The sequence below is a fragment of the Metarhizium acridum genome, assembly GCF_019434415.1.
Source record: "Metarhizium acridum strain ARSEF 324 chromosome Unknown scaffold_72, whole genome shotgun sequence".
Taxonomy (NCBI): Eukaryota; Fungi; Ascomycota; class Sordariomycetes; order Hypocreales; family Clavicipitaceae; genus Metarhizium; species Metarhizium acridum.
The window spans coordinates 462,379-487,414 of NW_027094019.1; the positions used below are offsets into that span (position 1 = coordinate 462,379).

The 25,036-nt window shown below is 51.6% G+C and overlaps 9 protein-coding genes across 9 annotated transcripts; 8 read left to right on the forward strand and 1 right to left on the reverse strand.

Moving 5' to 3' along the window:
• The first annotated feature begins 281 nt into the window (after window positions 1–281).
• J3458_006940 (uncharacterized protein) lies at window positions 282–4,445 on the forward strand. The gene is made up of 2 exons (XM_007817681.2): window positions 282–2,431; window positions 2,496–4,445. Exons 1-2 carry the CDS (start codon window positions 1,326–1,328, stop codon window positions 3,469–3,471), a joined length of 2,082 nt encoding a protein of 693 aa, XP_007815872.2. The 5' UTR covers window positions 282–1,325; the 3' UTR covers window positions 3,472–4,445.
• Window positions 4,446–8,246: 3,801 nt separating this feature from the next.
• J3458_006941 (uncharacterized protein) lies at window positions 8,247–11,829 on the forward strand. Its single transcript, XM_066119125.1, has 2 exons — window positions 8,247–8,283; window positions 8,356–11,829. The coding sequence occupies exon 2, from the start codon at window positions 8,511–8,513 to the stop codon at window positions 10,851–10,853; it is 2,343 nt and encodes a 780-aa protein (XP_065975761.1). The 5' UTR covers window positions 8,247–8,283; window positions 8,356–8,510; the 3' UTR covers window positions 10,854–11,829.
• Window positions 11,830–12,109: 280 nt separating this feature from the next.
• Window positions 12,110–12,586, forward strand: J3458_006942 (uncharacterized protein; the record flags this gene model as incomplete). Its single annotated transcript, XM_007817679.2, has 1 exon — window positions 12,110–12,586. The coding sequence occupies one exon, from the start codon at window positions 12,110–12,112 to the stop codon at window positions 12,584–12,586; it is 477 nt and encodes a 158-aa protein (XP_007815870.1).
• Window positions 12,587–13,282: 696 nt separating this feature from the next.
• On the forward strand, window positions 13,283–14,345 carry J3458_006943 (uncharacterized protein; the record flags this gene model as incomplete). The annotated part of the gene is made up of 2 exons (XM_007817678.2): window positions 13,283–13,716; window positions 13,814–14,345. The coding sequence occupies 2 exons, from the start codon at window positions 13,283–13,285 to the stop codon at window positions 14,343–14,345; spliced, it is 966 nt and encodes a 321-aa protein (XP_007815869.2).
• A 579-nt stretch (window positions 14,346–14,924) lies between these two features.
• On the forward strand, window positions 14,925–17,219 carry J3458_006944 (uncharacterized protein). Its single transcript, XM_007817677.2, has 2 exons — window positions 14,925–15,792; window positions 15,863–17,219. Coding segments are annotated over exons 1-2 (1,080 nt in total). The 5' UTR covers window positions 14,925–15,790; the 3' UTR covers window positions 16,941–17,219.
• Window positions 17,220–17,689: 470 nt separating this feature from the next.
• J3458_006945 (uncharacterized protein) lies at window positions 17,690–19,236 on the forward strand (the record flags this gene model as incomplete). Its single annotated transcript, XM_066119126.1, has 2 exons — window positions 17,690–18,529; window positions 18,766–19,236. The coding sequence occupies 2 exons, from the start codon at window positions 17,690–17,692 to the stop codon at window positions 19,234–19,236; spliced, it is 1,311 nt and encodes a 436-aa protein (XP_065975762.1).
• A 112-nt stretch (window positions 19,237–19,348) lies between these two features.
• On the forward strand, window positions 19,349–19,813 carry J3458_006946 (uncharacterized protein; the record flags this gene model as incomplete). The annotated part of the gene is made up of 1 exon (XM_066119127.1): window positions 19,349–19,813. The coding sequence occupies one exon, from the start codon at window positions 19,349–19,351 to the stop codon at window positions 19,811–19,813; it is 465 nt and encodes a 154-aa protein (XP_065975763.1).
• A 266-nt stretch (window positions 19,814–20,079) lies between these two features.
• On the forward strand, window positions 20,080–20,535 carry J3458_006947 (uncharacterized protein; the record flags this gene model as incomplete). The annotated part of the gene is made up of 1 exon (XM_066119128.1): window positions 20,080–20,535. The coding sequence occupies one exon, from the start codon at window positions 20,080–20,082 to the stop codon at window positions 20,533–20,535; it is 456 nt and encodes a 151-aa protein (XP_065975764.1).
• Window positions 20,536–21,308: 773 nt separating this feature from the next.
• J3458_006948 (uncharacterized protein) lies at window positions 21,309–21,841 on the reverse strand (the record flags this gene model as incomplete). Its single annotated transcript, XM_066119129.1, has 2 exons — window positions 21,309–21,494; window positions 21,644–21,841. The coding sequence occupies 2 exons, from the start codon at window positions 21,839–21,841 to the stop codon at window positions 21,309–21,311; spliced, it is 384 nt and encodes a 127-aa protein (XP_065975765.1).
• Window positions 21,842–25,036: the final 3,195 nt, after the last annotated feature.

Consider the following 25,036-nt stretch of genomic DNA (forward strand, 5'->3'; position numbering starts at 1 on the left):
CTCGAGGCCCACAATAAAATCTCCAACATTTGAACCTTCAATGCTTGAACACTCCAGGTCAGCATTTCAACGCCTGACTCCAGATGTCAGTGCTGCACGTGGCGTCGCGGCGTCGCGGCAACTGAATTTTTAGACCTGGATCGCTGTTGCCTCATCCCTGGCCGTGCTGGCCACCGCCCGTCCCCTTACGCTGGCCCCCTCGCTGGCCCCCTCGCCGACCCACTTTTGTTCGTCCTTTCACCTTTCTGCTGACCCTCCGATTTGACGGCTCGAAACTCGGCCTCTCCTAGTTGCAAAACCTTGCCAAACAATCCTCGGTGCAATAAACACATCTTTTCGCCATCCCGCACAACACCTCGCCATTTAACCCCTTTCACCTCCAGTTCATCTAGTCCAGCTTGCTCTTGCTGCTGTTTCTTTCGCTTTCCCGCCCTTCGTTCTTCCGTTGGACGACAGCCCTCCCTTGCGCAGACGCCTGTATTCCATCCACTGATACGACCCAAGTTGGGCTTCCGAAGAATCCTCGTGTATACGACATCACCACCAGCTTATCGCCCACGCCTCAACCCCCTCTCCCCGACCCGGCTTTCGTTGCAACCCCCGTGTCCGATGCAGCTCATGATTCCGGCTTAAAATAACCCACCCGCGGGCCGCACCACCTTGCCCATTGTCTTGCCCGCCGCATGCACTTTGCCGCATTCCAGCGCTGCTCGCACTTTATCTCCTAACGGCTTTCCCGTACCACGTTACAATTTCGCTCATGTTGCAACCACAATAATAAAAATCTCCGAAACCTTGAAATAAACGTCATATAATCGTCATTCCTCTCTCATCATCACTGTCGCTGTACGATAAACGTGGGCGTGGACTGTGCGCCCGACTGATTGCACCTCTTTGTCTTGTCTCTCCTCGTCGCTCTCTATCTCTCTCTCCACCGACTAGAGAATTCTCCCCCCTTACGTCCGGTTCGTTGATCTGCGTTGGCGTTCTGAGCGACTACTCCTCAACAGTTCCTTCAGTTGTTTCTTTTTTTTTTCTTTTTTGGGTCTCATTTTTCGTTTTATTGTTCAGGTTCGTATGCCCTTTGCTGTTGAATATGCCGCTCCCTCGACGCCACTTGCACCTGATCATGGTGTGGTCATTCGACTGCTCTAAGAGACCTCGTGCCTTCGGCCACCATGGCGTCAAGTTGATAGAAACAGAGGTGCTGACCCTGCTGTAATTTGCAGCTCTTGTATTATCCGTTTGTTAGCTCATCTGTCCGGCCGGCACCCTCCTCTTCCGTTGGAGACACTGAGACAGGTTTCGCCGACGACACCAACGACATGGCCAGAAAGTCGATTCCAGTCATGGAATGGGCCCAGGCCCACCACAGCGTCGTGTTTGATGACGATTACGAGCCTCGACATATTGCGCCTGCCCGCCGTGGAGAATCCGACCAGCGATTTCGAAGTCTAAGCATGTCACTGCCATGGAAGCGGCCCAAGCATTCGCTTTTCGGCCATGACGACATACGCGACCCAACGCACCATGTGAACGACGCTGCTATTGACGACTCACATGATGGACCTGAACATCTTCACGGGCCGACCCATGTTAAGCAGAGACGGGCTTCGGGAAGCCTCAAGGGCATCATTCGCCGTGCATCCATGTCTTTGAAAGGGATCGTCCATCGTCGGCCATCTGTTGCCGCAGCAGATGTAATCTACGAACAAGGCGCTTCAAATGAACGACCCACGACATCACACGGGCCCTGGAACCGCCTGGGACAAGCGGCAAACTTTCGCCATTCTCGCTCTTTCTACGATTTGGACCTGTACCGTGATCCCAACAGGCACGTCCCCATCCCTGGGCTAGGCGATGAGCCACCCGTCATCCCTCATCACACGGGAGCGGCAGCCAAGGCATCGGCGGCTATGCAGAATGAGTACTTTGCCCGACAACGAGGGCTAAACCCTCCCTCTAGCGACGATGGAAATGACCGCGAGAGTGGTATAGGCATTGCAGTAACCAGGCCATCCGTGGACCTGGACAACGTCGAACAGGAAAGCGTTTTAGAACAGGATTCTCGCATTAGCCGTATCGATTTCGTTTCCGAATTACCCCCCGAGCTGGCTATTCACATCTTAGCCTGCTTGGATGCTCCGGCCTTGGCCAAGGCGAGTGCCGTGTCTCGTCAGTGGCATCACACTGTTTCGAACCAGCACATCTGGCGCGAGTCTTGCCTCAGAGAAATAACGGGTACTTATGCTACCAGTCGTCCTGTGCAACCAGGTGCTGGCATGGGCGTACCCCAGGTTCGCCCAGAGAATGACTGGAAGCAGATTTACAAGGTCAAGCTGGAGCTGAGCCAGCGGTGGAAGGAGGGCAAGGCCCGTCCAGTGTACTTGCATGGGCATACTGATAGTATCTATTGCCTGCAATTTGATGAGTGCGTTCATCCTTGCCCCCCTTTGCCTCTCCTTGAGGCACATAGTTTGCTAACCGGATACTAGATTCAAGATTGTGTCAGGCTCTCGGGACAAGACCATCCGAGTCTGGGACATGCACACGATGAATTGTAAGCTGGTTATTGGACCCCCAGAGGTCGTTAATAGCCCCCATTTGCTGGCGGACGAAGAAGGCAACCCAACCCACTATGCGGCAGGATCCGACAATGAGCAGACCGCCTTGTCACTGCCAAACACAGTTTCCTTCCCCGAGCACCACAAAGCCTCGATTTTGTGTTTGCAATATGACGATGAGATCCTGGTGACTGGCTCATCAGACTCTACGTGCATCGTATACGATGTCAAGGCTGGGTACCGACCAATTCGACGACTTCGACATCACACGGCGGCTGTTTTGGACCTGGCTTTTGACAAGAAGCACATTGTGACGTGCAGCAAGGACATTAGCATCTGCGTATGGGACAGAGAAACTGGTGCTTTACTTCGACAGCTCCGCGGCCACACTGGCCCCGTCAATGCCGTGCAAATGCGCGGCAACACGATTGTGTCTTGCTCTGGGGACTTTCGCGTGAAGCTGTGGAACATTGATACCGGCAAGAATATCCGCGAATTCGTCGGCCATACCAAGGGCCTAGCCTGCTCGCAGTTTTCCGAGGACGGCAGATTTGTGGCATCCGCCGGAAACGACAAGGTGATTCGCATTTGGGATGCCAACACGGGCGAGTGTGTTCGTGAAATGAAGGCGCACGAGAACTTGGTGCGCAGCCTGCACATAGACAGCGTGAGCGGCCGACTTGTCAGCGGCAGCTACGACTCCGACATCAAAGTGTGGGATATGGAAACGGGGAACCAGCTGCTCGACTTTCCCCGCTGGCACTCTAGCTGGGTGCTCAGCGCGAAGAGCGACTACCGCCGAATCGTCAGCACTGGCCAGGATCCCAAGATTCTCATTATGGACTTTGGTGCTGAAGTCGATGGCATCCAGCAGCTGGAAACCAGTGCGGCACAAGCCACTGACTAATTATTTCATGTTCCTACCATCTCGGGGCAGACATACAGGTTGCCAAAAAGCCGGTTAAAGGGAGTCGTTTCGGCGTATTATGTGTGACACAAGCCATAGGGTGTTGTCGGCACGAGCTTCTCGTAGCGAAACGGGCCGTCTTTGTCGCATCAAGTCTTTGTCTCGAGTCTAATGACTTGGTAAACCTTGTTTTGTTATATTGTTGCTATTTGAAATTGCATCGGGGCGTTCAGGGGGACATCAATATCGCATATTGTTAGCGAGATAGGCCGGCACCAAGCCCAATTAGCTGCGGTTTGGTTTCCTTTCTAGGCATCATCTTGGACACCACGGAGTTTGTTTCCCCCCACCAATTTTCTGGTCCTACTTTTAGCATAGATTCGGGTTAGCGGTTCAGACCGTGGTAACGCAGAAAAGGTCCAACCTAATAGATTATCATGCATTCGTCAGCAGCCCTGTACGAGCTGAGATTGTGAGACGGCACACAGCGGCCGAGATTCCCCGGACTGGAGTGGTACTTGATTCTTTGGGTCGGCGGTGCTTATTCTTTTTGTTGGTGTTGTTTTTTTGCCCTTGGTCATGCATCTGGCTGCGCAGGTGATGGTGTTCGCGTGGCTCGGGGTGGTAGTTTGTGTTGCACATGATTTTGGCAGGTGTGAGTGTGGGGTTATGCTTCTGCAATGGAACCTCAGGTGGCTCTCTTTTTCTTGATTGTGCGGGGGGGCGTCAAGTGATTGCTGCTGAGGAGTGCGCATATTGATCGGCGAGGTACCACGACCTACACTAGTATCTCGAGAGGTCAACTGGTATGTGACGGGGTGGTTCGGGGTGGTTGACTGTCACGGTGCATACCTGCCTACCTACCTAAGTACCTACTTAGGTACCTAGGTAGGCAGGTTGTAAGGCTTTTGACGGAGACGACTGAATGGGTGTAGTTGGGCATACTCCGTACATACGGAGGTACTTGATTGCAGTGGTGAGTCATGATGATGATGAGTGGTTGTGTTTGCTGCCGTTACGTCGTGGCCCGTTATTAAGTATGCTGGGGAGAGTTGTAGATTGCCTCCCGCCTGGCCCGAATTCACGTGTTGCTTCATGTTGCATTTGCGCAGATGCGGGGAACGCAGGGCAGATGCTACCAGACCAAGTTGACGCCCGCCTGGTGACCCATGTCACCGAGGAATTTACACGTCGATGCAGTTGACGTGTAGTTGCAACTGCCTGGGGGCTGGCTACTAGAGGAGCTCTCCTGGGCGTTCAGTTAGTGGCGAGCGCAATGCATTCGGGGGCTCTCTCGGGGCAGATGTGACGCTGGCGCGACGTTCACTAGGAATTTGAGCTGACGGCGATGCAGGCGTCGGGCAGCAATTAAGAGCCGTGTGTTGGAAGCCTGGTCGGCCGTGACGCACATGTGTACACATCAACTTAAATTTATTGTGCCAAATGCGCGAGCGCAGCCGCAGCCCCAACCCTGGTGAGATGCAGATTATGCACACGCCCCTCGCGAGATCGAGGGGGTGAAGTGCTGGTTGGCCCAAAGCGCCTAGTGGTCGAAACAATGGCGTTTCGAAACCACGCAAAGCTCCCCAGGCGCTTGCTGGGTGCGTTGTGTGCGTGCGTGCGCCTGCTATCCTCACGACTCCCTTTGTCGAGTTGAACAAGGCCTCAGACAAGGAGGGTTGGCACGCGAGTGGCAGACACGGTGGGAAACAGCACTACTCACTTATACTCCGTATTGGGTTGGCACTTGCCGGAGTATGGGAATGGTTAGATACTTGCAGTGCTAAGCCGTGCAGCGAGGCGGAATCCCGGCCATGCTGTGATCGTCTCATATCGTCGTGGCGAGTCAGGGGCTATTTTTTCGTGTGCAGACGACGGGAGGAAATTAGGAGCCAAGAAGTTCTGCAGTCCAAGCTGTTCAGGTGAAAATAGATTAGATTCCAGGGCAGACGTGGCGATGCAAATGTGTGTTTATGCCAGGACTACGCACATGCTTGTTCTGTTATGCATCAGCGGCTATCAATTCCAGCGACAGCTGGGAGGGATGGATCGTCGTCTAGCTTCGATTGGCGATTGGGGTTCCTGGCTCCCGGCAGAAAGCACTTCGATCAGCATTGTGTAGATGGCGGCGGCAGAAGCTTGCGCCTAATGGCACCGGACCGGCGGGTATGTGGCCTGCTGTTCCTTCGTGTGGTGGGTGACTGGAACGGTTGCTGACTGGACGCTCCATCTCGCCGTGCAGCACAAAGCGCAGAGGGCGGGAGTAGAGAAAATACCGGGTCTAGTCTTTTGCTCATCCACCATCTTGACCCGGGAACGCATCGGTTTCTACCGGTGAAATACGTAGCACGAGCCTTCTCCCTTTGCACATGCCAAGTCGTCCGTGGCGCTCTCAAATAATTATGTAAGAATTGATGGAGTATTACTTCGTATGCACGGAGTATTCCGTACTCCATAATCCGTGGTAATACCACGTCGAGCGCATCTTTGATACATACCTACCTAGGTACCTATGTGGACTTGATTTTTGGTATGCCTTCTCCGCTCAGTGCGGGCATCAGCATCACGCGCAAAATGCCCTCGAGAAGAATTATATACCTAGGTACATACTCTGTACTCCGTACACGTCATGAAATGAAATACCCTTGCCGTGGGTTGGTGGCCCTCCCTTGGCCTCCTCTAGTACAACAAATCAAATACACGGAGTCTTCCACTCAACGCTCCCCAAACCAGATCCAAAGGGGGACCGAAACGAGCAATTCGGGAATACTTCCATATATATGCTGGGACAACCGAGCAGAGAGCTTGTTTTCGCCTGTCATGGTCTCCCAGTGTCACCGCGCAAGCTGCGATGATACAAAATATCCTGGCCCAATTGCTAGTCTCACAGCTGGCAGATGCAGCCGACGCCACAAGCCATCAATTCATGCCTGGAACGCGGACCCTTCCCGTCGTGGTTTTTGAGAGATGGACTGATTGGATGGCCACGCACGCCACAGTCCAAGAAAAAAGCATCTTCCTGGACCCCAAGTTGCCTGGGCCACGGAATCAATCCGGGACAGCGAGTGCATGTGCGCTTAATCAAACAAAGGCGATGCCCAAAAGTCTCCAATGGCTCAAGGCTCCTGGATCTTTGGAGAGTTAGAGTTGAATTCAGCGACAGCCATTCCTCGGTGTCGGAACAGCCAATGGTGTCGCTCCGTGCCTGACAGACCCATGCCAGAATGTCCCCAAGAGCCCCACTTCCCGCGGGCAACCTCCTGTCTGAGAGTATGGCTCCGCCAAGGCGGCCAGGCCTGGGACCATCCGGCATTGAGTCTGGTCCATGCTTAGGACCCTTGGTGGGAGCCCTGGTCAGCAATGATGAGCACTGGTGAGCACGAGAATGCATACCGGTGAGCACTGATGAGCCCTTGGTTGACTGCCCTTCATCCTGGCCAAGGCAACCCTGCACAGTCTGGGTTTGAAAATCATGCGTTCTTTGCCGCTCTTATTATATACTTGATATATATGAAGTCCTGCCCGTAAAATACCCATGGACTATTACTCCGTGCACTTTCGCATTATGTACACGCTTCATTTCTTGGCCATGGACGAATGAGATGCGAGCACAGGAACCGCCGGTTTTTTTTTTAGGCTACACCAGACATAATAATAAGAGAGACCGCCGTTGGTTCCTTCCCTTTGCCAGCTGGTTTCCGCGGCGCAACTTCATCGACTTTCCTTCAATACACGCACTCGCTACTCTCACACTCTCTCAGCCCTCTTTTTTTCATTTCTGTTCTACACTCCGCACTCTGCTTTTACAACAGCCGAATTTCCTTCATCCCCAACGTCTACTTGGCCCCTATTCGGGCCTTCGACGACTCATCTCGCTCCTTAATTCCTACTTCGCGGCCGCGCATTGCATCGGTACGTTTTTCTTCTCCCCCCCCCGCGCTCTGCTACATCACATCTCCTACCAGACGCCTTTGGACTCTTCGGACCAGATGGACCTCGCCGTTGTTCTTTACATTCTCTTGCGCCACGCTTTGCTTTTCACCCGCACAACATTGAAGCATTTTGGAGACCATGATGATGCGGTAGTTCATTCCAGCTTGGCAGCTTTTCCACCGTCGACGCCTGCTCCTCGGTGACCATTACAACGAAGCACCAACTCATGGTCTGGCAGTGCCGTGACGGGTGCATGTGCGCTTCGCGGATTCTCCCCCTTGTCGCGGGCAAGTGACTGCCATGGTGTTGTGTGGAGAATGGATTGGCCTTCATCTGACACCCTTATGTTGATACACTGACCCCCTGGTGCCCCCAAAACCTGTATGCCCTCGCACCTATTGTTCAATACGACCTCGCACAAGTCTGTCATCGTCGCGCGACTGGCAATTGTGTACTTTTGGTTCGGCCAGGACGAACCTCCAGTCCGACTTGCCCCTGCACAGGAAGTCTTGCTCCGCCGGACTGGCATGGCCCACCATGTGATACACTCAAGTCCCGTGCAAGAGCTAGGTCACTCAATAGGGCCGGATTTACTCCCAAGTTGCATCCATAGTTCCTCCCAAGATGCTTGACATGAAGCCAAGCGGCATCTTGCTGCCCCCCCCCCCCTCTTCTCCTAATGACGATGTCTCAATTGATACCTGGACAGACGTTTCAAACCGGCTCCATGGCGTGTTCTGGACATGAAGTCGTATATAATGGGGCGTTCTGCACTATAGTCTGTTTGGCTCGGTTGTATTCATGACTTTGTCTGGTTCAACGTTAGGTGGCCCGTTGTCGATTTTTTCTTTGTTTACCACTGCACTCAAAGTATATTTGGTACACATGCCCTTTCTTCTCTACGTCCAGACTTTCTAGTACCTCTTACTTTAAAATTGACAACTCAAACAGCACAAGATTCTATCGTGCATCATCAGCTCTTCTACGCGCAACCTTTTCCACGGCATAATTACTAACTATTAAATCTTCCCTTTCCGCAGAAACTCTCGGTTGATTATCAGACACGCGCATCTTTCAAACGAAGAGGCAGCTAATTCCATTTCATTATGGGACTGTCAACATTCGTCTCAGCGTCCCTGTTGACGCTCCAACTCTTCTCTTCGCCCTCGCTTGCGGCACCATCAACTGGCTCCAATGTTCGGGCCAACTCTACCGACCCTGCCACAGACGGAAGCTGGTGGATGGCAGGCATAACGCGACAGGGCAAGGCGCCTTTTGCCGCCGACGATTACAAAGTCTTTCGCAACGTCAAGGTGTTTGGCGCCAAGGGTGATGGAAGCACCGATGATACCGACGCCATCAATAAAGCCATCTCTGCCGGGAATCGCTGTGGTAAGGGGTGCGATTCTAGCACCACAACTCCCGCCCTCGTCTATTTTCCTCCCGGTACCTATGTTGTGTCAAAGCCCATCATCCAATATTACTATACCCAGCTTGTTGGTGATGCTGTTAGCGTGCCTACTCTCAAGGCCAGGGCCGACTTTGAGGGAATTGCCGTTATCGACTCGAATCCTTATAACAGCGATGGCACCAATTGGCATACCAATCAAAACAACTTCTTTCGTCAAATTCGAAACTTCGTGATTGATCTTACTGGTCTTCCCCAAGAGACTGGTACGGGTATCCATTGGCAAGTTGCTCAGGCCACGTCGTTGCAAAACATTGTGTTCAACATGGTTCAGAACAAGACATCCAAGAACAAGCAGCAAGGTATCTTTATGGAAAATGGATCTGGCGGTTTCATGAGCGACTTGACTTTCAACGGCGGTGGTCTTGGCGCTTTTTTGGGCAACCAGCAATTCACCACTCGCAACCTCAAGTTTAACAACTGCCAAACTGCCATCTTCATGAATTGGAACTGGGTCTGGACTTTGCACGGCATCTCTATCGACAGTTGCGACGTCGGTATCAACATGGCCAACGGAGGTAGCGTCCAGACTGTCGGTTCCGTTCTTCTTACTGACAGCACCATCTCCAACACTCGTGTCGGTATTATCACCGCCTATGAACCTACCCAATCAGGCACCAACGGTACTCTTGTCCTGGACAATGTTGACACGACCAAAGGTGTCCCTTTTGCCGTCCAGAATGACAGGAACCAGACAATTCTTGCTGGCAATGCTCTCATCCAATCCTGGGCGCAGGGCCGATCATATGTAGGCGCAACTGGCAAGGCCGGACAGGATGCGAGAGCTCCTGTTCCTAAGCCTGCTGCTCTTACCGACAGCACCAGCAAAATTGTCACAAAAAGCAAGCCTCAGTATGAGACCGTTTCAGCGTCCAAGTTCATTTCTGTAAAGTCACAAGGCGCCATAGGTGATGGAAAGACGGATGATACCGCCGCCTTCCAGAAAGTCTTCAAGAACGTTCGCCGGGGCGAGATTGTTTACATCGACCATGGCGTCTACGTCATTACAGACACCGTCAAGGTGCCCAGGGACTGCAAGATTGTTGGTGAGGCTTGGCCTCTAATTCTCGCTGGTGGCTGCAAGAACTTCGCCGATGAGTCAAAGCCCAAGCCTGTGTTCCAGGTCGGTCAACCCGGTGAGACTGGCAACGTCGAAATGCAGGACCTCGTGTTTGCGACCAAGGGTCCCCAGCCTGGCGCTATTCTTATGGAGGTCAATGTTGCTGGTGAAAGTCAGGGATCTGTCGGTTTCTGGGATGTACACTTCCGGGTTGCAGGCGCCACTGGCACTAAGCTCCAGTCCGACAAGTGCAGCAAAAAGCCCGAAACAGAGGCTCCTCCCAACCCCCAGTGTGTTGGCTCCTTCATGTTAGTCCACGTTACTCCGAGTGCCAGTGCCTACTTCGAGAACACTTGGTTCTGGGTCGCCGATCATGAACTTGACCTGCCAGACCACAACCAAATCAACATTTACAATGGTCGCGGCGTCCTCATCGAGAGCACCAAGGGACTCTGGCTGTGGGGAACGGCTTCTGAGCACAACCAGCTTTATAACTACCAGCTCACCAACGCTGAGAATGTTTACATGTCACTCATTCAAACGGAGACGGCATATATGCAGGGCAACCCAGATGCCCGCGTCCCATTCAAGGTCAACAGCCAGTTCTCTGACCCCGACTTCTCCACGTGCACCGGTCCTAGGTGTGCCCGCACATGGGGTCTCCGAGCTCAGAACTCTACGAACACCTTTGTGTATGGCGGCGGCTTGTACAGCTTCTACGATAACTACGCCCAGAAATGTGTGGCCGCCAACAACTGCCAAGACAACATGATCTCTCTTGAGAATTCCGAGGTGCACATGTTCGGCATCAGCACCAAGGCTAGTATCTCTATGGTGACTTTGAATGGCCAAGCAGCGATCAAAGACTCTGACAACCGCAATAACTTTTGCGCCGCGATTGCTGCTTTTGAGTCATCGTAGGATGATGACGAAAAGCTACCACCGGAAAGCCAAGGGCCCGGAGAAGATGGTCTTGGCCAGGATAAGACTGCTAGCATAGCAAATGCAGCAGCATCAACGAAGACGTTGCACGAGACGCCGGCGTGCGACGATCTGTCAATTGTCGTTCGGACAACGACTGTGTTTGTCATTGCGACCTCGATTCCCGAACATAAGTGAGCAATACATAAATATATATATGGGCTGGAGATGTGACGAAGCTTTTTGGCATGTTTTGATTGTCTATTCAAACAGTGCTGTGGCGCGACACTTGCGAGTGACGCACGTCAGGGGCAGGAGATTGACGAGCAGAATATCGATGTGTTTGTTGCAATATACCTAGGTAGCTTTCCAATATAGGTAGTTGATTTAATGAATCAATGCTAGGCAAGCATGAATGACATCAGCTCTTGGATGACACGGCGTGTTGTGTGACGTGTGATGTGCGACTGAGCGAACAAGTGACAGGGGAAATTGATGTTGTCCGTGTGCACCATGCGTCGGGCATGGCATGAAATGAGTCGGTTTTCATTTGTTTGGCTACAAGCAGCAAAGAAAAGGTATATCACGACGCCTTGCTCGACGCGGAGAGAAGCAAGCATAAGATGGCGGTTTGGTGGAGGTTTGACTATATGGCCGATTCGTGCTATTTATTCTTGATTGAAGCTGGCGCAGGGACGCTCTCAGGAAGGAATGGCACCAAGAGAAAATGCTGCTTTGGCTGTGTTGAAAGCTAGGCTCCTGTGTTTTGCAGCTGGGCGTCGATGGGATGGCCTTGTTTGCTGCGTACAGAGAATGTGATGGTGCTCGGTGTCTGGTGAGCCTTGGGACTGGGATGTGGCTACCTACCGTACGTTGTTGGAGGGGATTGGGCCTTGTATTTCTCTCCCCTGGGCCCCTTTGGATCCCCTTTAGGCTGTGGTCCTTGCTTTAGTTGGCGGGCGATGTTTGGTGCATGGGACCTGGATGCGTGAATATTTAGATGAGGTCAAGTTTGTATGGCACAGCCGCACAGGTGCTGTTGCTTCGGAGCAAAAAGTGGGGCTGGGGCTGGGGCATCGGGGCGCGCCAGACCCCTGCCTACCTACCTACCCGGTAGCTCATACCCTAGCCTCAACGTGTATTTGAACCTGAGAAATTTGCTCTCTGTTATACGGAGTACAGCACCAGACCACCTTGACTACCCTCACCGCGGGCGAAATCCCATCTTGCCAGCACCAGTCACCAGTCAACCCGTCATGGCCGTCCAGCGCCAGGGCTTCCGCCTCCCCCTCGTCTACCGCTTCTTTTTCCTGCTGCTGGAGCCCGTTTCGGCCCTGGCAGGCGCCTACTTCAACCACTTCCGCCAAAGTGACTACCTGGCGCTGCTCGACGGCGCGTCTGCCCCGCCGGACGCGTCAGCCGTGCCGCTCGGCACGTCGGTCGCCATGTCCCAGCTGGCGAATATGTACCTGTTCTTCGCCATCAACGAGGCCCTTGTGCTGCGGTCGACGTGGGACATGCGCGTCTGGAGAACCGTCCTGCTCGTGATGCTGATTGCGGATTTTGGCCATTTGTATTCGATGAGGGCGCTGGGTCCCGCCATCTACTACCATGTGCTTGGCTGGAATGCCGGGGACTGGGGCAACGTGCCGTGGGTGTATGCCGGGGCTGCGTTGAGGATCTGTTTTCTTGCGGGTGTTGGGTTGCGGGATTCAAAGAGAAGGCAACATTGAGGGCTACGCGGATATGGCATTCACTATGTGGAGTGTACATACATAGGTTGGGGCTATCAAGCGACGCCGAATTAAACGACAAGACTGAGGGCCCTTGTAAAGAATAAATAAATCAAAATTCAATTCCTACCCGTGATGCTGCCATGTTTCTTCCGAACCCGGTCTTGATATCGTGGAGGTCCAACTCGCGCTGGCTGCTGTTTGCCACCCGACGCTTTTTGTTGGTGGAAGAATCGGTGCTCTGAAACGGATCATCAAGCCACCAGTCGTCATGGTGGGGTGAAGGTCCCCCAGGTTCGGGGAGTTTTAACACCGAGCCTGCGCAGGCCCTTCATTTCTTAGCTGGACATGACGACCGGGCTCGTGGCCGCGCCGGTGCCGCAACGCCGGTTTTTATCTCGGGGCAATAGGATCTGGGCTGAAATTGATGGCAACTGAGGTGGCTTCGTTGTTCCCCACGGTACGGATAATGTGCCCCTTATGTGCAAGTGTGTCCTCGGAGGATGAGGGGCAGCTCTGAAGAACTGAACGTGGTTTAATATATGGACCGTCCGCCGTTTGTGTCTCCTGGCTTCGTTCCCTACTCCCCGAATCAGATCTAAATCCCGTACCCTCCTAGCGTTGCTGAGCAAGGCATTCCTGTCAAGCTGATATCGCGACTTTAAGCTTTACCTTCGTATTGGTTGCAAACAAACAATGTCGTATCCCGACAAGTTCAGCGGCTTCCAAGCCCCATCCGCCGAGAAATGGCTCGAGTTTGAGAAGAACTCCTGGACCCCGCGTCCCTTTGGCGACTACGACGTCGACATCAAGATCGAATGCTGTGGTGTCTGTGCCAGTGACATGCACACCATAAGTGGCGACTGGGGCGGCTGCCCTTACCCGCTGGCTGTCGGGCACGAAGTTGTCGGCAAAGTCTTGCGTGTTGGACCCAAGGTCACCTTGGCCAAGGTTGGGCAGCGTGTTGGTTGCGGTGCCCAGGTGTATTCTTGCTTGGATTGCCGACAGTGCAAGAACGACAATGAGACGTATTGTAAGCACCAGATTGACGCCTATGGCGCACCCTACCTGGATACCGGCTATACGACCCAGGGAGGGTATTCATCCCACACCCGAATCCATGAATATTGGTAAGAAGGAAGAAACCCGTATCTGTGCTGTTTGAAGCTGGTCGGCCTGTCAATCTGACGACCGGGGCGGGCGAGGATGCTAACATCAGCTATATAGGGTATACCCCATCCCAGATGCCATCCCCAGCTCAGAGGCTGCGCCAATGCTCTGCGCCGGCATCACGGTTTACAGCCCCCTAAAGCGATTCGGGGCTGGGCCGGGTAAGAAGGTCGGTGTCGTTGGCATCGGTGGTCTTGGACACTTCGCCGTCATGTTCGCAAAGGCGTTGGGAGCCGAAGTCTGGGCCATATCCCGCTCACGCGCCAAGGAGGCGGATGCCAAGAAGATGGGCGCTGATGGATTCCTGGCCACGAGCGAGAAGGGCTGGAACGAGCCGCACAAGATGACATTTGATCTCATCATCAACACGGCCAACTCGTTCGACGGCTTCCAGCTCAGCGAGTACCTGAGCCTGCTCGACGTCCACGGCCGATGGAACTCTGTAGGCCTGCCGGGTGGTGAAGGCATCAAGGTGAACAATTTCGATTTCATCTCGAATGGCTGTTTCATTGGAAGCTCGCACTTGGGAAGCCGCCGGGAGATGCTAGAAATGTTCGAGCTTGCTGCGGAGAAGGGCATTAAATCATGAGTGGAGGAGATTCCCATCTCAAGAGAGGGCCTGCAGCAGGCCATGGGCAAGTTGAAGAACAGCAGCGTGCGCTATCGATCATGCATGACGGGTTATGACGAGGCATTTGGCAACTGAGGATGTCGTCTGGATAAGATGCGAAAGATGATGGGCAACGTTTGTACGGAGTACATACTAGGTATTTAAAGTACGTGCAACAGCCAATTGGGAACCTTGATGTCTCGGTTGGCGGTTTGGGGAAGGAGCGACTGGAGGCCAACTGGTTGTTGCCGATTTGCTACTCTCGTGCTATCCTTTTCTGCACCCTAGAACTTAGTCCGCACTGCCAGGTGAAGATTGAATTGGGTGGAACAACAATGAACAGGAGCCACTCTCTCTCCATATTCAGCTTCCAACATTGCAGCCTTTTCGCTGGTGCTACTCCGTACTCCGTCGTTGAATCTCGTCCATCACCAGTGCCCCACAGCTCCGCAATCGGTTGCTGCAAGGGCGCTAGTCCTGATTGGTCTCGCCGAAGAAGCCTCGCCGAAGCTGCACCACGTTTTGCCGCGAAGCTGGCCTGTCAAATCCAGGTCCTGCATCCTATTGTACGGTCGCACCCAGACTCCTGGAATCGCAGTAGAAGTATTGGCGATATGTTCTTTCGGCGAGCTCAATTCGGAAGGGCAAGTACCTGCCTACACGTTCACTAACAGCTGTTGGTGCTGTGGGCTGTGAAGAGTTTGTTGCCCTGGCATATTTCTAATCCCTCAAGGTCTGACAAACGCTAATTGATGTGCAGCGTGATGAGAACAGCACACCATAACGGCTACCCATTTTGTTAAGCGTCATGCCAAGAGTGTCCTCCGTACTTCAGCGCTGTCAGCCACAATTCAGCCCTCCCAGTACGAATTGAAGTCTCGGCCAAGGCCCAACCAAGTTCTTTCTTTGGCGGCAAGCGTGTCATAGTCTTGTTTTCCTGGCGTCAGTTTGTCAGTGAGGCCGTTGTCGTTTGATTAGCAATGCGGCTCATAGCCGACTTGTCACTCGGCTCTCGGCGGCTGCATACCGGGCAGTGACCAGTTCTTTCCATTTCGATATCGCGATGTCTTTGTCTGTCATTTCTCGAAAAACAACCACGATTGACAATATGTCGTAATTGGGGAAAGCTTATCACGATGATGCTCAGGCTTCATGTTGTGTTGGGGAACTTAAGAATGCGTTACACCCACTAATACTCCGCCGTTCTTTTCTTGGGCAAACATCATCATCAGCGCAAACATTAGGCGAATCAATATATATAACCCGAAAGCCATCGACACACATGAGCACTCTTGAACTCTGCTAATGAGTTCGCATCGTTTGTCTTGTAGTGGCTGACGCACCACCCTTCGGAAACTCATCGCTTAAGAGTACTGAACGCTCGCGAGTCATCTACATAAACGACTTCTTTTAGATTTCACATCATGTAGGCCGCTCACGTCTATCCAGAAAAATTCGAATTTCTTTTGTGCACAAAAAAAGCTAATGATTCCCAGGTTCTCTCCGTCAGAAATACCCGAGCCCCTCCTTTCACAACTAACACTTGTACGACGTTACCAATGGGTTTCTGCCAAGACAGAGATTACTTCTGTGGGCTTGTCGCCTACTTCGTCTTCTTTGGCGTCCGCATTCCGCGTCTATGCCAATCCAAGCACCGGTCAGTCGTGGGTTGACTTTTTTGACCTCTTCAGTCGGAAGGGCTACACCAAAGTTACCGGCTCTCACGCTGCTCTTGCACCCGCGGGGGCTGCTAAGAACCGAGTCGCAACCATCCGGAATTGGACTGTGCAAGTTGGCCAGGGTGTGGAATATCCCTATGCCAGCACCGTATTAGTTCGGGACTTTTCCACAGGCAAGACAATCGTTGAACTAAATGGGGCTGTTTCTGAGCCTGTCGTCTGGAGCAGAGATGGCATCACCGTTGCGGCTGGTGAATGCAACGGAAGAATGGGAGTGTGGGACGGACGAACAGGTGCTAGAGTCGGCAGTGTTGTCAGTCACATAGACAAGATTACCCACGCTGCCTTTACGCCAGATCACAAGCTTGTTACGCTCTCCCGCGACGGCACGGTTCGCGTCACGGATCCCAGAACTGCCAAGACCATCACGAAGCTCGAAATCGAGGGTCGCGGATCAACCAACCCACGTCTCCTAGCCGTTTGCCCCAATGGACGGACCATTGTGTCACTTTGGGGAACCATGGTTCATGTCTGGCTCCCACAGGCCAACCACCTCACTTCGTACAACCTCAATGCCACCCGCACCACAGAGGGCTGGCCCCTCTGCATCTCTCCCGATCTGCGCTGGATGGCAAATCGCACTGAAAATGGCTTCGATGTTGTTGATGTCGCCTCTGGACTTATCGCTTGGGAAGACCGCGAGAATGACGGTGTTGCCAGCATAGTCACTGCTGCTGCCTTCTCTGCTGATACCAAAGTACTTCTGTTGGGAAGAATGAATGGCACCGTAGAGGCTTGGGATCTTGAAGAAGGAACGGCCATCCAAAGTCCCAGGGCTGGCGTCGAACGACTTGGTCCGACTGGCTCCAAGGACAGGCAGCAAGCGTCTCACTGAACAACAACAGCTCTTTTGCTTTCATTTTCACCGGCACGGATCAAGATACTTCTAGTTTCTGCTCATCTTCAACATTGCACGAGTTACGTCAACCGTCTCTAGCACTCAGCACCAACGGCACGATTAAACGGGCGTGTGCTGGGCGTGCACTGGGCCCTTTTTAGCTGTACTTTGCACTTTCTGATATCGACACGGGGGCAAATAACGAGATTTAACCATGAAAGGCATATGTCATGATTGTATTATAGTACCTAGTTATTAAAACATCGCATACTGGCGAGCGTATGGTTTATATCTACATGAGAAACGATGTACACCAATGCATGTTTTGGTGTCTAACGTTGGATGAAGACCTTGCCTGCGACGCTGGCTTTGCAATCTTATTATTTGCATTGTGAGGCAAAGATTAGCATCCGACTTAAAATCTGAGCTAGTCGTTGCAGTTTGGGACTTTCTCCAATAATCTATAGTCAAGATTCAACTCACAAGGCTTCAAAGTATGCAATCATGGTGGTGCAGTACAGATGTCGTGGTTACTTGGGAAACAAAGTGGGAACTTGGAAGGCATCTGAGCACTTACTCGGCCATCACAATACTGTACGTACATATGCGTCAATTCGATCCCTCTTCCTTTCATAACTTATCGTGTTTTAATATTATCAAAACTCCCTGTTTTGTCTTCTTACTAGCATCTCGGATGTTTGCTGAGGCTGAATCTGCGCTGTGTCTGGATGCATCAGATCAAAATAATGTCGTCACCCGCTAGGAAACAAGCATCAAGCCAGAAGCAAACGTCGAGAGAGAGTCACAATGGCTTTCTTCTACCACCTTGCTTCTTGACCAATAACGTTGAGACCACAGCAGAGCTCAATGACCGCCCGCTCCCATGTCGGCTGGTATTCTGGAACGCCAACAATGCCTTGGAAAACAATGAAGGAATTGACGAGCTCGAGTCTTCAAAAACGTCATATAGCAAAATCCTGGAGCATATACTAGGAAAGACACCCGATACGTGCAAGCAAGAGTCCCCAAACGCCGCGAGTGGCAGGTCTGGAGACAATGCTAGCGAAACTAAAGGCAGACTTGACCAGGAAGTCGACATTCTCGGACACCAAATTTCGCACGATAGCTTCTCCGAGCTGCGAGATGTCACTGCTGTATTTATGATGCGCGACAAGGGGGGGAAGCTGTCCCCATCACATGCAGCTGTTCTTCTTTGCTCGTTATGCGATCTCGACTTGCCTTTCGTCGTATATCTAGCCAAAGACCTCCAGGCAACTCTCGTGTCTGTAGACTTGGAAGAATTGGAGGATTCGGGATGGCAGTTCAATTATCAAGAGCAGCGGATAATTGCAGATAATAAATTACCAGAAACGCAGCCAAAGAAAGAACCCAATCGAGACTGCTTTGTTGGAATGGCGGTGCACTACTTCGGCATCCAATCTAAGCAGCATGCGTCCAAAGATGCCTGGAATCGAAGTGAAAAAGCCATCGCGGCGATCCTAGACACCCAGATTTCCAAAACTCGATCAAACATAGTAAGAGAGAACGGCCCAGAAGCCGCAGCTGTCATCAGCCCTGAGTCACTCGTGAAAGAGCCCCCTCCTCTTCTTCTCTATCTTCGAGATGCGTCTGAAATAATAAAAAAAAGAGCCAATTATCCTAGAAAGATTTCGTGATTGCATTCAAAATAAGCGGCTTTCTGGGCATGGAGTTGTCCTCCTAGTTTCCTTCTCCGGGAACGATTCACTTCCTGAAGTCGGCAGAAAGCTATCAGCGGACAGCGCATCGATCTTCACTGACTACTTTCTGCTTATAAGTGAAGGTAGTTTTTACCGGGAGCTACTGTACGAGCATAATAAATACGCGACTGAGACGCTTACAGCGATGGCACATTCCTCACTTGTTTGTCCCTGAAGTTCTCAAAACGTTCCAGCCCTACTCAGCCTGGGATCTGGACGACGATGAAAAGTATGAATTCGTGGAAGCATCACAATGGGCCGAAAGAGACTTCCAACGAGCCATGACCCAGATAACAGGTCGTGCCTTTGGAACGTCGCATATTGATCTTAAGGACGTTCGGATTGTTCTGTTGCGTCTGGGCCTCTTGAAAACAGTCCGCAAGACAGAAGAACCAGATGAGAGAGAAGAGTCAAGCGAAACACAAGAATCAAAAGCAACAGAAGAGTCAAATGAGGGAGCCCCGGAGGATTCTGGGGAGATGAGCACTACTGACAAAATCACATCGGACACGGACGGAATCACGTCAAAGATAGAAGCTGGGTTGGATCCATAAGCTGCGTAGAGTTAAGAGCGCCGCGGATCTATTGGAGAAGTCACTCATCAGCTGCATCATCAACCCAGGTATTTCTACCTAAATTTGCCTCTTGTGACCCTCCGTACTGAGCATGCTTCTAGATGATATCGATTGCACATACGACGACGTTATTGTAGATGAGGAGGCAAAGGAGACTGTCCGTCACTTGGTTTCGCTATCGAATTTCCAGCCAGAAGCCGCATCTACCTCCCTTCTCAAGAATATTCGTATCGGCGGAGCATTATTCTGCGGCCCTCCGGGAACCGGCAAAACGCATCTCTGCAGAGCTATTGCCAAGGCTTCCGGCGCAAGCATGCTTGCCATTGACTCAGCAACAGTGCAATCCAAATACGTCAGTGAAAAAGAGAGACTTAGTAAAGCAGCATTCAAACTCTCCAAAGCAATGTTCCCTTGCGTGCTGTTTATTGGCGAAGCGGACTCACTGTTCTACCGTCGCTCTTCCAGGGACAAGAGCTGGTACCGAAGTGCCCTTACTCAGTTTCTCATAGAGATGGACGGACTCTCTCCAAGAGCGACACGGCTCCTTTTGTGGTAGTTGCGACAAATCGTCCTCATGGTCTAGACGAAGCATTTTATCGCCGGCTGCCTCAGAAGATCTTCTTCGGGCTTCCCGGAGAGGAGTAGCGATCCAAGGTTCTTCGGCTATTTCTGAAGGACGAGGACCTGGATCCATTGGTAGACATTAATGCTCTGGCTAGGCAGACCGACGGGTACTCTGGTTCGGACTTGCGTAGTCTTTGCGCGGAAGCTGCGTTAATCTGGGCTACAGAACAAGCGAAGCAGATGCCAAACGGCGCAAAGATGAGCAAGTTACGGCTCAAAGTGTCGCACTTTGCAAAGTCGCTCAAGAAAATCAGACCCAGCGTTTCTAAGAAGACGCTTAGAGACGTCTCGGAGTTTTCACGACGGTTTGGCGAGGGAAACTCCAATGATGACTCTAAGGATACAAGGTCTACTATCTCCAAATCCATGATCCCCGAGCTTGACAACTCTACAAAACAGTCCAGTCCCTCAATGCTCGGGCTCCCGATAGAAGAGGATCAAATGACCGATGAAAGCAAAGTAACAGATGGGGGGCCAACTAGGAGCAAGAAAAAGCCGAACTCTGATGCGGCCTTTGAACACATCCTGCCAATCACGGTTGAATGTGGGCGAGCCAGACTCCGACACCAACCTGTCCGCCTGCGCCTAGTATCCTTCCACTTGGCGCAACAGCTCCTGCACGGGACCGGAGGTGGCATGCTCTTCAGTAACTGATGCCAAGGCAATGCAAAGGATTGGTAGCGGTTACTATCTTATTGAGCTTCCTCTGCGTCACCAAGAGAGTCTAAAATGACTCGCACTTGAAATGTAGAGTTTGGACTTTTGTTCGACCTATTTGCCTCGTTGGGAAACAGGCATGCCAAACTAGAGGTAGGCCCTCGTAAGGCCAACCGTCGCGATGTGAACGGTATCTGCGTCGAAACATGAGCTCGCTCAGGTCGACACCAACTGTCAATGCGGCCCCTGGACTCCAATCCACGACCAACAACAATCATCCAGTTGGGCCGGCCAAGTGGACTAGTACTTGACTCATTGAAAGTGACATGCCTGGTACGCTAGAAAAACTGAGCCGTTGCTTTATCTACAGAGGCCCTAGCACGATGAATGGCCCCATTGTAGTCATAAAAGGAGCCGATTGTAGTGTATTACGTGATTTGTTGCGGTTCTCCGTCTTGGGTACGGCCAGCCATATTGTGTTACTGTCACTGGGCCTTACCTGATGTGCTGCTTGCACAGTCATTTAGCTAGGTCTAAATTTTTTTTTAAACTTAGTAATAAGGAATTCGAACAAGCATGCTATCTGATTTTCGGGGTTGGTAACCAGGACCGGGGTTGGTCGATCTTGAGTTTACTAAATGGATTGTACAAGCTATTGTTTGTCCGTATTGTTTCACCACCCCTTAATGTTTCCCATAGTAAAACAAGGCTGAGACTTCTCAAGGAGCCGCAAAGTGCCTGGATGTTCCATCTTAAACTACACACGCTGCTCAGGCAGCTGCGGCGTGATCGCGAGCCCACTGCTGAATCCTGTCAAAATTCTTGCACTTTCTTCGCATGTTGAAGTCCGCCTTGTAAGCGGATTTGATTTTCTCATCAGGCAGATACACCATAGGGGTAACGTCAGCGGCGCACATGAGCGACTTGCGCAAAATTTTGATGCAGTGGTCCGCGTGCTGGCGTGGGAACGGTTCCGAGTGGTTGAAACCCCTCGTATGGCTATAGTCATATTCATGTCTTTACGTGGATTGTCGCACAAGGTTCTGTGTGTAATCTTGTTAGCCACTTGCTGGAGTGGTTGATTGACGGCCAGACATGAGCTTACAAGACAGTGTAGCTGGTGGAACACGTTGAGAGCACCCGAGACGCCCTCTCCATATTGAGGCGCGACGTGAGTAAATCTCTCGGGTGGTGTCTTGCTCAATGCCGCCATGTGATCTTCTGGGAAGCGTATAGTCGGGACTGATGTGATGGTGAGTAAAATCCTGAATCGATGTTTCGGAGATGGAGACTCAATCTGCATGGGTGGGAGTACTTGGACAACGCACGGCGCCATAGTTTGTCCCATCGTTCCTCTAGCTCTAGTAACGGTAATCCCATATATGGGGACGATAGGTGTAAAAACTTCTGTGAACTCTTTGTACTCGACTATGCCTGTCTCCAAGAATGGGGCTTGGAATTGGCGAAGCAGCATCAGCAATGGCGAAAAAACGCAACAAACCAACCAAGAACTGGAGGTGTTTGCTCACAGTATGGTGATAATTGTCTCGCATAGGCGAGATCAGAAGGCTTCCCTGACACAGCCGCATGCAGAGATGCACCCAAGTCAAGGAAAATGGTGGATTGTATAACGACAAGTGACCAAAGCTTCCAACTTAGACGCTGTGTGGCTGGAGTGACTGTAGACGTGTCCGATGCAGACACCATGCATGGTTCATATTCGCTGATTCTGCTGTACATCATAGCCTCCCCTAACGGCCATTTTGGAAAAGCCATATTGGCGATGTTGCCGACCGAGCGAGATGAGGAGAATGCAATCGTGCAATATTCGAGGTGGGCAACGAAGAGGACATGTACGAAAACGCCAGCCAAGGGTGGCAATAGAAAGACATGAAACAAATAGACACACTTGAAAATTTATGCCTTCTGCAGGCCGATCAATTCCAGATGAATCTATCTGCGCCGAAATTGTCAAATCAGACCGCACTAGACAAGGCACGGGCGCGGCGGAGGGCTCGTGCCTGTTTTGGAATAACGTAATCTTGTATGGGATTTTTACAATTCCAAAAGTAGGATTGGGATTATTGCCGAGCTGCACTCCTCTGCATGCCTCCCGAGTTACCGACCCGTCTCGTCTTCGCCAACCTTGGTCCAGTCATATTGACGTAGCCCTAGGCTTCGCTGTACAGATTGTAGTGATGTTGCAAGAAACAGCAAAGGCGTCAATAATTCAACCCGGAAGATCAGCTAAGTTACAATCTGATTCAGTTCACAGTGTACAGTGTGGGGGTTGTGGTCGGTACGACTCAAATACACCTCTCAAAGAATACAACAGGACGAATTAGTTACATTTATTGAGACTCTCACTAACAAGCTTGAGACTGAACAGCCAGCCTCGCCATTTAGCCGAGAAATTTATTTCAGGAATCAGCATTTTCCTCGCCATATCAACTAGTACCACTTGTCACGTTTGGAGCAGCGTTGGCACTTAGTTACAAAACAAGGGTTCCCAACACAACCGATGCGACAGTCCGCCTATACGGCAAGAATGGAACTCTCTCGCAGACATGCAAGGGACAAACTTTGTGGCCGCAGACAAGTGCCTTTGCAAACGTACCTCCGCGATGGATGCAGACTGGAACGCTATATAATGACTTTACCGCCTTGCATGCAAGAATTGGTCAACTCAGTTTGTGCCCTTGGCATCGTCCAAGATTTCTCTGGAATCCCAAACTCGGCCTTATTTCCACTTGCAACTGATTAGCTCTCTCTTTCTGTAATGGCAGGTCACCGGTCCGCCGCCTTTTTGCCCTGGCATCGACACACGCTTTCCATCTAGGGAAGCATCGCTCTGAGAAGAATATGGTTCTAAGGCCCAAATTCCGTTTTCCCTTGCCATCTTAGAGTATATCTCTTGACCTACACGAGTGTCGACTTACCTGGCCTCGTTTCGACACACAGGTGTTGGGATCGGTCTTTAAATTGGATGGACCTTGCAAAGTCGTCCATCTGGCACAGCAAGACTGGGTTTGGCGGCGACGGCGAACCAGAAGCTGAGAAAACACCTGATTCTATCGCTGGGCGACAGATGGGTCCTTTGCGCAGCTTCGGCCGATTTGGTACAGCCAGAGCTATATTCTGTATGCTATTTCGCGAGGCTTCCGCCACGTAGAGACGGCGGCAAGCCTACAAAGTAACTTGTTTAGCCCCGAGTGGATAGACCGAGTTAGACGCAGCTCAAATTATACCGAATTTCTCGGCCATGTTGAGCGGCATTTACACAATGCAATACACTAGTATATTGCCGGGGACTTTGCAGTCCTGACGGCGCCGAATGGTGAGTTGTGTATTTTCTTGTACCCCTTGCTCGTTATTTTGTGCCATGGTTTCTAATGCCGCCTGCCGTATTGTCCGTTGAGCAGATCCCATTTTCTTCCTGCATCATGCGCAGCTGGATTCTCTGTGGTGGCAGTGGCAGCAGGAGCGCAGAGAAACGAGACTATACGAGTATGGGGGCGATCATATAGCAAACTCGACAGAGAAGGATGCTACAATCGAAAGAATGCTCCCGTACGGTGGGCTCGTTAACGATATATTGGTTTCGCAGGTTATGGATACGGAAGGGGGTTTGTTATGTTATCGATATTGATTGCAAGCTAGGTTATGGCAAGTTTATCTCGGAAAATAGAGGGTGCTCTTTATTCTGCGAGGGCTTGAATCATCCCTACTCACGTAAATAGGCACTTGGTAGTCGGGATTCCTATCTATGTATACAGTGTGTCAATCTGTGGCATGTTCGCGCGCCTCTGTAGGTGTTTGTGTACGCTCACAACGTGGAATTCAGCGTTGGTTGTGCTGGCTGCCACTGCAAGGTAGGTCCAACATGGTTCCAACAATGTCTGAGCCCGATTCAGTAGTCTTTACTAGTTTGTCCTTGCGGACATACATCCATCATAGCCCTAACCCTTACCCTGAGTCAAAACTAGCAGGCAAAGTTAATACTCTTTTGTTTCTTTTGACACCTTCTCTGAACGACTTGCAGCGGAAAATCCAGCCGTGCTCTTCAATACAAACGCTTCAAGCTTACAACCGTGTTGTTTGGATGTAGTGATGGGGCTTCGCATCCTCGTTTGCGGCAGACGCGCTCTCGAGCTTTACGCCATCATGGCCAAAGGCACAGCCACGGTTGTTGTCACAAGTCACGACCATCAACTCTAAGTCCAGCGGCTCGAATTAGGCTATGTAATCGTTCGCCAGTGTGCTCGACGCGACATAGATGTCAGCTCTCGTCATGACTCCTTGGAATCCACATGGCTGGCTGCATGATGCTTTAAACTCGCTCCTGGTTGGCTGAGAACATCGAAGCGAGGCTGTCACGCAACGTCGACATGCAGCCAGTGGAAGTGGCACTGCCTCGAGGCGAGCACATCCCGCTGACCACTTGGGGCCCAAGTCCTCGTGACTTGCTGCTTGTATGGAGGGGGCGGTGAAGAAATCG

Bases quoted from the DNA above. Each gene is read 5' to 3' on its own strand.
- J3458_006940 (XM_007817681.2), top strand. From the start codon at position 1,326: ATGGCCAGAAAGTCGATTCCAGTCATGGAATGGGCCCAGGCCCACCAC. The intron at 2,432-2,495 runs GTGCGTTCATCC...ACCGGATACTAG, and splicing joins TATTGCCTGCAATTTGATGA to ATTCAAGATTGTGTCAGGCT.
- J3458_006941 (XM_066119125.1), top strand. From the start codon at position 8,511: ATGGGACTGTCAACATTCGTCTCAGCGTCCCTGTTGACGCTCCAACTC.